This window comes from Coniophora puteana (genome assembly GCF_000271625.1).
Source record: "Coniophora puteana RWD-64-598 SS2 unplaced genomic scaffold CONPUscaffold_4, whole genome shotgun sequence".
Lineage (NCBI taxonomy): Eukaryota > Fungi > Basidiomycota > Agaricomycetes > Boletales > Coniophoraceae > Coniophora > Coniophora puteana.
The window spans coordinates 1220743-1233513 of record NW_006913056.1 but is presented as its reverse complement, the minus strand read 5'-3'; the positions used below and the strand labels follow the sequence as shown (position 1 = coordinate 1233513).

The 12771-nt window shown below is 50.0% G+C and overlaps 5 protein-coding genes across 5 annotated transcripts; 2 read left to right on the top strand and 3 right to left on the bottom strand.

The window, feature by feature from the left end:
* Positions 1-726: 726 nt before the first annotated feature.
* CONPUDRAFT_71616 (uncharacterized protein) lies at positions 727-1791 on the bottom strand (the record flags this gene model as incomplete). The annotated part of the gene is made up of 4 exons (XM_007768256.1): positions 727-1045; positions 1160-1497; positions 1562-1635; positions 1764-1791. 4 exons carry the CDS (start codon positions 1789-1791, stop codon positions 727-729), a joined length of 759 nt encoding a protein of 252 aa, XP_007766446.1.
* An 816-nt stretch (positions 1792-2607) lies between these two features.
* Positions 2608-4046, bottom strand: CONPUDRAFT_71615 (uncharacterized protein; the record flags this gene model as incomplete). Its single annotated transcript, XM_007768255.1, has 3 exons — positions 2608-2896; positions 3003-3202; positions 3687-4046. 3 exons carry the CDS (start codon positions 4044-4046, stop codon positions 2608-2610), a joined length of 849 nt encoding a protein of 282 aa, XP_007766445.1.
* A 2356-nt stretch (positions 4047-6402) lies between these two features.
* On the top strand, positions 6403-7430 carry CONPUDRAFT_53245 (DDE-domain-containing protein; the record flags this gene model as incomplete). The annotated part of the gene is made up of 2 exons (XM_007768211.1): positions 6403-6591; positions 6741-7430. 2 exons carry the CDS (start codon positions 6403-6405, stop codon positions 7428-7430), a joined length of 879 nt encoding a protein of 292 aa, XP_007766401.1.
* A 1917-nt stretch (positions 7431-9347) lies between these two features.
* Positions 9348-11112, bottom strand: CONPUDRAFT_152011 (uncharacterized protein; the record flags this gene model as incomplete). The annotated part of the gene is made up of 6 exons (XM_007768676.1): positions 9348-9418; positions 9465-9737; positions 9784-10174; positions 10226-10517; positions 10563-10885; positions 10936-11112. The coding sequence occupies 6 exons, from the start codon at positions 11110-11112 to the stop codon at positions 9348-9350; spliced, it is 1527 nt and encodes a 508-aa protein (XP_007766866.1).
* A 248-nt stretch (positions 11113-11360) lies between these two features.
* On the top strand, positions 11361-12318 carry CONPUDRAFT_71612 (uncharacterized protein; the record flags this gene model as incomplete). Its single annotated transcript, XM_007768254.1, has 3 exons — positions 11361-11526; positions 11578-12011; positions 12103-12318. 3 exons carry the CDS (start codon positions 11361-11363, stop codon positions 12316-12318), a joined length of 816 nt encoding a protein of 271 aa, XP_007766444.1.
* Positions 12319-12771: the final 453 nt, after the last annotated feature.

Below are 12771 nucleotides of genomic sequence, written 5' to 3'. Positions count from 1 at the left end.
GGGACATTGCAGTGTTGCTTGTGTGCAGTATGAGGGTGGGGGGTGGTGGGAAGGATAGTGTATATGTCTTGATACCGAGCTGTACTGTGGCATATGGCAATGCAATTAGTTTTCCTTGCTATAGCAGAGTATAAGTGAATTGGAATGTGCTGAAAAATCAAAATCAAATAGCAGTATATTGTGTTATATGCTAGTATACAGGCCTGAGTGTAATATATGTCAATGCTACAGACTATATGGTCATACAAAATGCTTATACCCAGCGCTCACTCTGTTAGGCAGGTAAACTCACTTATACCGGTATACCCGGATACAGCAAAATATAACTTTATTGATCTAATTCTGATAGGGATTCAGCGTCCATTCAAACTCTCAATCTGGTGTTCTTAGCTTGATGATATGGTCAACAAGACAATGGGTCATCTCAACAACAACATGTCTGCGTTTTGTCTCAATATGGGGGGTGGGTGAAGCCCACTCCCATATGTTACATTATGTAAACATTCCCATCACCAAAGATTCAAACTCCAATGTAACCACCCCATCGAGACACAACTTGGGCTGAGAATCACGGCACAAGAGCACTCTACTATTTTGTTTCTTGTTCAAGGCTTGACTTTTCCTTTGTAAAAGTGCAGTAAAGGTGGGGTGAAAGTATATCTAGGATATATACCTTGCTATATAGATATACCAGATGGAATAAACTCTCTTCCAGGTGGTACAATATTAATCAGCCCCTGCATCCTTGCCACCTGAAAATGTTACCCCAGCTTCAACAATAATACTGAGCTCAGCTATTACCACTTTGAACTTGTCATCCTTGAGCTTGAGGTCCTTTTTCATGGTCAGGCCCTTCACCAACCACCGGTGCAAATCCAGTTGATCATCAAGCTCCTTGCTGGTGAGTGTTCTAATCTTGGCCTCATCCAGAATTAGCTCCACACTGTCCAGACATTTCTGACGGTTTGCAGTAGCATTTGCTGTCTTGGCTTGTTTCTGGCACTGTTCAAATACTGTCTTGGCCTTGTAGTAAGCAAGTTCTTTCCTATGTTTCTTCTTGGTTCAAAGGGCATCATGTTTGCATGCCTTCTTTCAAATGAAGGTAAGTTGCTTTGCTGTCATCCTCTTCATGAACAAGTGCGTATGGTTGCACTTGTACATCATCTTTGCATTAAATTGATGCTGTGTTGTTGAAGGTTTGAGCTTTTGATGTACCCAAAAAGTCCCCAACATGCCCTCATTCATGTCATTGGTTGAGGGCATCCAGCCATTCACTCGCTCAATGTCTGACAGTGCTGCGATAGCTCCATCTTCCAAAATTCCTGATGAGAAGTGTTCCCACCCATTCAGCGCTCCCTTGAGAAAGGCCACCAGTACACCCAATAGATGAGGAAGGTCACCATCAGTTGCCTGGATGTGCATGAGAGTTCTCCCATTTGCAACCATCGAGAGTTGTCTCAATGACATGTCCAGGCTTAACCAGTAGGTACGGGTTTTCTATCAGTTTCTTGATGTGGCTGACAACATGCACATGAAATGGGCCAAGATCAAGGATGTTTACCTTGCCAGCACCACAAACTTTGCGCATGTAAGGCCCTGAGATTATGATCCCATACAGAGTGAGAACAGCAAATTCTGTGATTGTCGGGATGTCATGGAGGGAGGCATGTAGATTTTTGTCTATGTGCAAGAATTGAGGCTTCTGTTTGTTGTCTTGCACTTGCTTGAGAAGGCTGATATACTGTTCTTGGTAGGTGACTAACCATGCAGCAGCCCTGCAGTGGCTGCCATATTGTGTGTTACTTGTGTCGGGGAAGGTGGTCAACTCTCCTGGACCAACAACTGTTTCCATGTAGTATTGGTGCGTGTCTTGAAGCCCCTTTTTATTGTCTTTATGGTTGAATATGGCTCCCGCCAGATTTGTCATCTTTATGCCCCCACAAGTAGTTACATTGATGGCTCAAAGCTGCGCATCAGTGAGTTCTTCAGGATCTGTGCCCTCAAGATCTTGTAGAACTGCTGCATTGTCCCTGTTCGGCAGTGAAATTGGTCCCTTTTCTCTATGAGCATCCCAGTAAGCCATCATCTCCGTGTTCCCAGCCTTGACACAGTTTAAATCCTTATGCATACAGCAGCCTGCACAAACAAGAAGCAGTTGTTCTTGCTTCTTCTCTGTAGAAAATTGAGGTCGCACGGGCTCGCGACAACGCACAGCGCATTTGTCCCGGACAAGAGGAGGGTGCCCGAAGGGCAATCATGTGAAGATTACAGCTAACTACGACAGGATTATATACGTAGATAAAACCTCGGAAACAGTAATATAAATCGCCACGTCATGATATAAGCAATATTGAACACTAATTCCAACATTCTCTTCCAGCAATGAGGGAAAGCATATCTTCCCCCAGTCTAATGCAACACTGTGGAGCATCTTTGCATTCTGCTGAACTTGTTCTGTTGGTGTTAACTTGGCCCATCTCCACCAACTTCATATTCTAGAGCTTCTCGGGTGTCTTGCCATGCAATTGAATAGGCAGTGTTATCAGACGGACAGCCACCAGCGTTCAGAAGTTCAAATCCAAGTCCCAGGCACGTGTTCTGCTCCTTCTAATTTTGAATTAATTTGAACATCGCTTTCTGATCAGCAGCATGATCCCCATACATTCCCATGAGCTTGTGTGTAAACTCTATTGCGCTGAAGGTTGGTTTATTCCCGTTTTTGTCCGTCACTTCCTCAAACTTGTTATAGAGAGCAGCAAGGGCATGAACCTTCTTCTTCCAGTCCTCTGCTTGTCTAGCACTTGAGTGGCCCAATGTCGACTCCACTCCAAGGAATCGGATCTGATGCTCAACGCTACCATCTGTGTGTTGAGTGGTGAGTGTGGCATGTTTTGAGCTGTAGTTGATATTGCAATGACCTGTGTTGTCAGTTATTGTGATTCCTGATGGTTTTGTTTTGTTTTAGTTATTGCACAAATGGCCTAGCAATGCACATGACGTACCTGTGGCTCCCTTCATCTCTTCGGAAATCTGCAGCTGCAATGCAATTCCTCCCTTGAGTAGGATGCGTGCTACGGAACGTTGGCTGAGTTTTTTGCTCAATCTTGATACCAACAGTGTTGTACAGCTTCTGTATGATCTTGCCAATTGTGTATTGTGCACAACCAGCCCAAAGCAAGGTCAATAATAACTGCACGAAGCACTGGAAAATAGGGAATGGATGACTGGGCTGAGTTCTTTGCCACCACACAGGTAACACCACGGCCTATCCTCCTTTTCTGACCTAAAACCTGTTGAAGCGTAGCCGCACAGCGGGCTACTTCTTTGTGATACAATTTTTTAGTATCCGCAAGCACCCTTGTTGCACAAAGCACCCTGATTTGATGCAGGCAAACCTTGTGCATGAGAGCTGCTACCCGCTTCTGTGCTTGATCCACCTCCTGCTGACCTTCTTGTAGACTTTTTCAGAGCTCATTGAGCATGGTAGCATGCAACGACCACTGATGTTGCAGTGTAGATGCTGACACTGCGTGCATAGAGGGAATAAGTGTGTCTTGCAGCAGCTTGAGGTGCATATTGAGCTTGGAATTTGTCGCCTGCATCCGCCTAACCACCTGCCTTGCACTTTGAAGCTGCTGATAGTACTTTGTCGCTACTTCTTTTGCCTGCTCCAGTCAATCCTCTACCTCCCTCAGGGCCCGATGCACCTCTTCTACCTCCTTCCTTGTGCCCTCAAGCTCTCTCCATGCATCTGCAACCCCAGTCTCCATAGCCTTGATGTCCTGCAGGGCTATTTGATACAAAACACTTGTTTGAGCAAGTGCTTCCTCCGAAGCCGTCCAAAGTTTCTCTGAGGTGTGTAGGCTTGTTTCAGACATCTTCAACTGATGGTCCAGGCTGACAATGGCCTTCTGAGCCAGCTTGAGCTCTTCCTTGCACAACACCAGCTCAAGAGCTGCTCTCTCAGTTGCCCGGGTATGTCTTGTCACTTCTTCCTCCTCATTTGCATTCTTATTATCTCCTATATTTATTGGCCAGAGCAGCATCCTATTCTCCTTGAATGCCTCTAGCTGGGCTCCTGACTTTGTCTGCTTCCATCATCCTATGGTAAGCCCAGTCTCTTGATATCTGAACCCTGTAGTGACTGATGGGTCCTGGTGCAATAATCATGGAAGAAACATGTTGATTTTTTTTAGACAGATTCAATTAACATGCACACTAGAATATACGTACAATTTTCTACGGCAATTGCACGCTTGTTGCACTCAAAAAACACGCTCAATAGATGGATATTGACACGTCTCCTGCAGTTGCAATGTGTTTGCACAGCCACCGGCACGCCTTCCACCGCCCTGGCGAGCTCAGCCAATTCAATGTTTGCATTGTAATCTGGTGCCGTGAAAAGTCTATATCCAGACTTCCTGCATCAAAATCATTAAATGTTCTAAGGATTTGTCCAAAATCGGACTGGATCTGTATATTCCCACATCAAAGTAGCTTATTCTAGTGATAACTCTAGTATGGTTCCATACCATGGGACGACATTAGTAGCCAAGGTAGATTAAGTACTACACTACACAATTGTATATTTTATTTGCCCACAGCTATCCATAGGAGAGACTAATTAGCTGAGTCAGTTGACCCAGCTGACGTGCTTGAGGAGGTTTCACGGTAGATATTCAAATCCAGTAATCAAGGAATATCTCCCGCACTTGTGCTGGGGGTGGGCAAAGCCCACCCCCACTCAATACACACATTAGAATGCACAGGAATTGGTCAGTCAGGTGGTTTGTTCAGGCTTGGCATGACATTAACAGGCCCAATTTGATCAGATGGGTACACCTCTTTTGTTTTGCTGTAATGGTACATGCCAACGTATGACATCATATTACAGTTGTTCTTGCACTGTGTTGTCCCTGACACTGAATTCAACCTGTCGTACAAATCCCTGACCTCACCTGCTGCTTGCCACGCTTTCTTGGAGCTTCCCACCACCAATCCAGAGATGTGGGCAATGGTTTTGGCTGATTTACAAGACAGCGGTGCAGGTACTGATGCAGGGGCCTCAGAGGAACCCCCATTCTACAACAGTGTTGTGGATGACACAGCAACGGAGCTGGTGGAGCTCATGGAGGCCATGCTTGCAACTCCAGACGCTTCCGCCGCTTCTGCCCTGTGTCCAGCTTGGTGCTGCTGAGCAGCTTGATCCTGATGGTGATGTTGAATTGGAAGCCCAGCTTGGTTGGGGCATGCGTAAGAGGGCAAAGACCTCGCATTTTGATGAATATGATGCTCCCTAGTTATTTTGCATACTCTGTCACATTGATATTCTATTTCTGCAAATTTGGTACTTGACACTGTTCATTGGGTTGAGAATGGTGTGACAAGCGCCCGCAAACTGTTCATCAGACTGGTCAGTGTGACATGTGACAAACACTCGGTCAAAATTGTACAGTATTGGCTTGACTTTGGCCTGGCTTGGTGGTACAGTCAATTCCCTCTAAAGGCATATGCCTCTAAAGGTATACACCCCCAAAAGGCATACCCCTAGTGGTTTTCCCGAGTTGGTTGGTGGGGAATTGAGTCCATAGAGGCATACCTACGCCTAAAGGCATGAGGCATAGGTCTTGACAGGATTGTAAAGGCATACCTCCGGCGTTTTGCCAGCCTTGTTCAGGGACAACAAAATGTAATTACGGTCTGAAGTATGCAAATGTAGGGCAAGTGAACACTGAAAACTGTATCAAAACCACCATGAGCTCACTGAAAACACTCAAGGAGAGCCTCAAGCTCCTCGAGAATCAGGTTGCAACACGCTGAGACAGCCTCCTGGCTCGTCTTCATGCTGGGCAGTCCCTCACTCCGGAAGAGGAGGCCTGGCTGGATCATGATGCCAACCTGGTTGACAAAACAACCCTCATTTGCACACTCAAGGAGGCTACAGACCTCAAAGGTTGCCTTGACTTGCTTGATATTGCTCAGAAGCAAGCATTGAACAGACTCCAAGAACTCACCGCAACTTGGCTGACCAGCAAGAAACGGAAGTGTGATGTTCCTGACACCACCAAAAAAGCGCCTGCACTCAAACCTACAAACACCACTACAAATGGAGCAACAGTCACCAAACCTAGGGCTAAGGAGTTGACGCTGGCCCAGCAAATAGAGGTCTTGAACTGGCTCTGCAGTGTCAGTTACAATCAGTCCAAAGCTGCTCAGCACTTCAACAAGATCTGGCCAGAACTTGAACTCAACTAGTCAAAGGTCAACAAGTGGGTCAGGAAGGAGCAGAAATACCAAGAGCAGTGGGCTTCTGGTAATGACCAGGAGCGACAGGCAAAGCGGCGGAGGTTGGTGGAGTATCCAGAGGTAGAGAAGATGATGTCGCTGTGGGTTTTGAAGGCTATGGGAGATGGGCTTCTTTTGACTGGGGAGGTGTTGAGGAAGAAATGGAGGGTTTTTGCGGCAAAGTTTGGGGTGCTGGAGGCTGACAGGCTGCCGCTGAGCGCAGGCTGGCTGACAAGGTTCAAGCAGACATTGAGGCTGAAGGCCATCAAGAGGCACAGGGAGGCGGCTTCAGCGGGCGGGGAGACTGTTAAGGAGGAGAGGAACCGGCTCCAGGAGCTCCTTGCAAACAGCGGATATCAGCTACGGGACATCTTCAATATGGACAAAACAGGGCTGGTTTATGCGTACGCACCAGTTCTTCTTTCTTACTCTCCAAAAGTCTCATCTTCCGTAAGTTCCCCCCGGATCATGGCCTAGCAAACAAGAAACAATCGGGTGTGAAAGGGGACAAGAAATGGCTCACATATGCATTTACAGCCAATGCAATGGGCACTGAGAAGCTACCCCCTATTGTCATCAGAAAGGCCTGGAAACCACGTTGCTTTGGGGAAAAAACTGGCAAACAGCTGGGCTTTGATTACCACAACAATGGAATGGCGTGGATGGTTGCTGAAGTGTATGGAAACTGGCTGAGGGATTGGGATGAAAAGCTGTGTTGCCAGAACCGTAGGATCCTTCTCCTTCAAGGCAACTTCTCTGGTCACATTGTTCCTGATGACCTCCAGTGCATTCGCGTTGAAAAATTTTCACCCAATCTCACCGCACATGTGCAGCCCATGGACCAGGGCATCATCATGTCTTTCAAGGCTAACTACAGAGCCTTCTTTACTGAACGCTCCATTGATCACTACAACAGTGGCATCACTCCTGGCAACATCTACAAGATCAATCAACTCGAGGCCATGCGTCTAGCTGACCAAGCATGGCATGCACATGTTGCAGGTAGATACACTCGACAACCTCGACATAGCGGACGTGTGAATAGTCCGAGGACTTCGTGCCAGCGGACGTCGGCCGGGGTTAGAGCAATCTCGTGTCGGCCAACATTTGAATCAAGTATAGTGCATGATATAAAAGATAACTGACCAATGAAGAGAAACTCGAGTTATTCGCGTCGGCCGATGTACGAGCAACCTCGCGTCGGCCGGTGGACGAGCAAAGTCATGTCGGCCAACAACGGGGTGGTCCAAGCAGGGGCCGCAAACGTAACGGATCAGGAGGATCCATGGGTATTGGCCGACCCATCGTTGTCGCATCACAGGCCGGCAGCACACGGACACCGTGTGCAACAGATGACGGCTTCCTCATGTGACATAGCAACTGATTGAAAATGAATGAGGCAACCCTGGTCAAGGATATTGTGGATTCAGCTCAACGCAAGGACGTCAGAAGCCTGCCGCGCGGCAGCGCGGCAGGAGGTTTTTGACGAGGCTGCGGAAACGGGGCCAGAATACTTGAAACAAAGCCAGTGTTTCAGGGAAAGTGAAAATCATCCAGCATCACAGCTAAGGGTGGTTGAAACTACAAAGCTCCTTTCGAATAGGCAGCATGTATCTCATTATGATTAAGCACATGTATTTAGCTGCAATGGCCTGAGTGAGATCGGCACCGCGGTAGCGCGGCAGAAACCGAGACCTGCCGTCCAGCGAAGCCGTCTCATTAAACGCACACTTAGATGGAACCCATCGAAGCTTTGACAGCTACGCCTGACCAAACGTATACTTAGCTCTATGGTTCGTCCTTCCGAGCAGGTAATGGGCAGGGTGTAGTAATGGATAGATATGCGTCGGCAGCAAAGGAGGAAAACACGACGGCAGCCATATGGCGGAGGCAGTGGCCTTCGGCAGGCTGGCAGGCCCACTAAGCGCCCCACACATGGTCTGATATGACCTGTGTGCGATATCAAATAATGATTAACTTCCATTGAAGACATCTGAGGGCCCTAATTGCACATACACAACCTGACAGTGCTCGCGCAAATTAACAAATTGTAGCACAGAACGGCGTGATGGGCGGAAAATGAACTGATGGTATTTGCACCTATGATGGAGTTTCCCTGCGGCGGCAGCTGCATGCACAATGGTCAGGCCGGCAGAGATGCAGATGGCAGAGGTTCAGAGCGGCAGCAGGTCCCGGCTGTTATTGGCAAAGCCATATATACAGGTCACACAAATCAAGCGTAATCTGTATGTTGTTGGCCTTCCATGTCAGTATCAATGTGATTGGGGGTCGTGGGAATACCAAGTGCGGCAGACCGGCAGCAGACATAGTCACGTCGGTGCTTCAAGTGGCACGAGTCCTATCATCAGTACTAGGTTCCCACAGGTCAGTCGGACTGGCACGGCCGCAGCACTCGATTAGAGAGAGATACCACGGATCGGCACCATGGGTGACAGGGGGTGGCAGTCCGCATTATCAGATTACGCACATTCTCAAGTGACTCTGACTTCTAAACTAGTAGTCACAACATATTGCATAAATGATCTAGATGTCGGTATCCAGACCATGTGATGATCCTCTTCAAATGCTGCCGGATCACCAAAGTTGACAAATCGGCAGGGTGGGCTTGGCTGAAATTTCACTCCACTGCGGTCAGATCTACCAGTACTCAACATAATTGGAGTTTGTGGTGCATCCATGTGAGCATTGGCGCACGAAGACCATATCGATCGTTGCCCACTCCGGCAGGCCGGCAGAGGTGGGATTGCTCTTGTTGCCCAGACAAATGCACCAAATCTGACCAAAGGAGCCCGATAAGGCTGTTTAAAGACACCATAAATCAAGAAATGTGCCCAAGCGTGGCAAATTCAAACTTGATTGCAGAACGAGAGCGGCAGGACTGACGGGCAGGATCCAAAGCTGTCCGCAGCATACCAGACTGCATGTGCTTGAGGGTGATGATTTTCACAGCAAATTGACAAGCCGAGACGGTAAATTAAGCATTCGAGTAAGCTTCCTAAATCTTGTATGGTACATTGTGTCATTATATCTATGCGATCTATCTACTTGCGCCTGCCAATGTTGAGCTCGAGGAGTGCTTGCTCCAACTGATCAAGCAGTTGAAGCTTAGCATCTAGCTGACGTCAGCAGCAGTCGTGGATAATGGAATTGATAATTACCTGTGACGGGTAACAGTTGGCGCTTCTGCCGGGGCGCCAGGGGAGCATGGGAGGGCAACGAGGTTGAATCGGCAGGAGAAGCTGCCGGTTCGTCCTGTTCCGGACTTGTGGGCGCAGCCTCGCCCAGACGCAGAGGCGGTGTCAACCCCTCTGTATCGGAGGGCTCTGGGCTGGGGTGGTTCAAGAAGGGCCCGTATTTGTGCGGTGCGGGTGTGGGAGAGCGGTCGCGATGCCCGGCACCTCCATCCTCCTCGTCGCTCTCGTTATCTGACCCTTTATCACATTGTTAGTATCCTGGGTGTAGCCATCGGCGCCTTACCTGGCATCAGCCTCTGCCGCTTGGCCTCAGGCACCATGTTATGGGTGCCAGCGAGACACTTTGACCCTGCCGGGACCGGCAGCGTCCCGCGTCTCCTTGCCTCTCGCTTTGCCTCCTCGCGGGCCTTCTTCTGCGTGTCCTCCCTTGCCTGGACCTTGGCAGCTGTCTGCTCCTTGCTTCGCGAACCAACTCTGTCCTTGGGGAGGTTGCAAGCGCCATGCACTTTCGCGCACGGGGTACAAGCGTACCCAGGCTTGTGAAAGCACGCGACGTTGTGCACCCAACATGCCATGCAACGGTTGTCTTCAGCAGGGTCATCGCTGGCGAAGAGGAAGACCAGGATGTCGGTCTCCTTCGGGTTCTCGGAGGCGGGAGGGTTGTGTGCCTGCGGCTATCACGAAGTCAATGAAATGATGAACATTGTGCTGTAGTCAACACTCACCTTTCTCTTTGCTTTGGTCGCGGGTGTCTTGCCCTGCCGCTCTGCCGCCCGGCGCCTCGCCTTGTCCAGCGGGCGCATCGCCAACCGCCCACTCGCTGCCGTTTCGCCCTCCTCGTCCCCCTCTTGTTCGTCCCCCTCGCCTGCCTCTTCTGCCCTGCCACCCTGCCCCTCTCCACTCCCATTCCGTTCTCCTTCGGGATCATCGATATCCATACTCCCCACTTCAGGGACGTACTCTTCCTCGTCGTGGGCTTCCTGCCGACCTCGCTTCTGCCGCCGCCCGTTGGCATCACTGACTCATTGTTAGTAGCAGTTACCCAGAAGAACGGTGACTTACGCAGAATCGTCGTGGCACCGCTTGCCGAAGGCAGCGATGAGGTTGGCTGCGGCATTCTCAGCGCCGCCCACCTCCATGGTGCGGAGCCGACTTGACTGCCGTCGCTGTGGCGTCCACCAGGCGTCGACGGCTACCGTGTTCTCAATACCGCGAGTGGTTGTCCTCCACTTCTTGCGCTCCGCTGCGAGTGAGCCCATTGCTACGCGGTAGAAGTACCGCGTGCTCAACGCCCCTGGTGCGAAGTCGAGCAGGGGGGGGAAGTTGACGATGTTGAAGTCACACCGTCGCTTCCATATTACGCGTAATATGGGGAGACCGGATTCCTTCCAATGATTGTCAATAACTCACAAACGCGAACAGAGAACGTGCTTACGATCTCGCCGCTGAGCTTCTCCACGTAAGTGTCGTTGGGTGTCTTCCCACCGGCGTCGAGAATGGCGTTGAGGTGAAGTTCGAGGCCTTCAAGGAGAGCCCAGGCGGAGTCGTGGGATGTAGGGAGTGGGAGGCCTAGGCTGCTGGCCCAGTTGGGCAGGGGGGTTGTGGATGGCATGGTCGAGTGAGAGAGATGACAGAAAGTAGAGCAGAGTCTTTGACGCGTCTGCAAGTCTGGTATTTGGCTCTGTTTATGTTTATTTACGCGTTGCGTGTGTGGCTTGCCACGGGGTCGGCACCGTTTCTGCCGTGGCTATGTGTGTGGTTCGGCGTGGGAGCAAAACGGGCTCTGCCGCGGAAGCAGGAGAAATGGGCGAGATTGGGAAAGGTTGGATAAAGAGTTTGATATCTGCCCACATCACTGTCATGGGCGTCCACGACGTCGCTGTGGAGGTCGCCACATACATGGCCTCCTATTATGATGCCTGCCGCGAAGGCAGGCCGCTCACCCGAGCCACCACCCTCAATCCCTCTCTCGCGGCAGCTGGCAGGCAGGCAGCAGACGTGGTTCTTGAAGCACGGGGGCGTAAAGGTGACTGCTGGGTGTTTTATCATGTCGGTTTGCGCTAAATAAACATGTTAGTGACTGTTCTCGGGGATGTTGAGGTCTATGCAAAAGACATCGGGCCCGGCAACAGGGGGCGAAACATATCATTGGAGGCAAAACGCGAAAGAGTGAGGCCACCCCTTGTCTGTAACACAACTGATACGCCCTGGAAATTGTTTGAGCGCGACCCTGGTACCAACAACGTCCTGATTGATGCCCCATGCGTTGTGGAAGATCAAAAGGAACGGGGACTCCTCTGGTATCTTCCTGGTGCCGGCGTTGCCGCTCACAATGATGTGATGGTTAGATCCCTCATGGGCCTAGGCCCTACGCTAGAGAAGAGCATTCTCAAGGACGATAGAAAGGAACAGCGACCCTCCTCGTTCCTTTTCAAAGATGCGCAGGAATGCAAAATTTCACCCAGAGGCACCATTAACTTCTCGCCCGCCTGGTACGGCCAAAGCAACCCAGTAAGCAGCGAACCTTTCCCAATGACAACGTACTGATGTCAGGAGAAGAAAGGAGTGGGCATTCCGCTGCCATCTGTCAATATGCGCAAAGAGGGGCCCCGTTCCCTCCTGGGTCAGTGACCAGGCAGACACGCTCTCAATCCACTCGGGTATCCTCTGCCTTGTCCATCCGCCTCAATTCTACGGCGGACTCCATAGCCAAGCCACCATTGGCAGGCTCACTGAATGTCGCAAGGCTCTCGCAGAGTGGCCTTCGGTCTTCGATGCCATGGCCATCTTCTCCAACAGGGAAACACTTTACCACTGAGATGGCTGCGGTCACAGGGAGTGGTTTGACATGCTAGCCACCTACGGCGACTACACCGATGGCCAGATATCTATGCCTGGCCTCGGACTAGACTTTGTTTACAATCCAGGTACCATAATTGCCTTCTGCAGCAACATTCTTCGGCATGGAGTTCCTCACTGTGACGGAGACAGGGTATGCGTTGCACAGTACATGCGCTCAAATGTTCAGACGCATTCAGGAAATATGTATGGGAGCTGGTCATTCGCGCACTCAGACGCGGACGATACTGATTAACTTAGATACACATTATGTAGGAATGCAGGTATGTGCAGTAGAACGCCGATCTATACCGCAGATAAACATGATAGCCATCCTATTGAGTTCTGTTGCCGTGAATGTCAAGCCCAAGGTCGACAAAAACGGGAGGTGGATGTTTCTATATATGGTTAGCAAATTTGGATCGCGCATCGG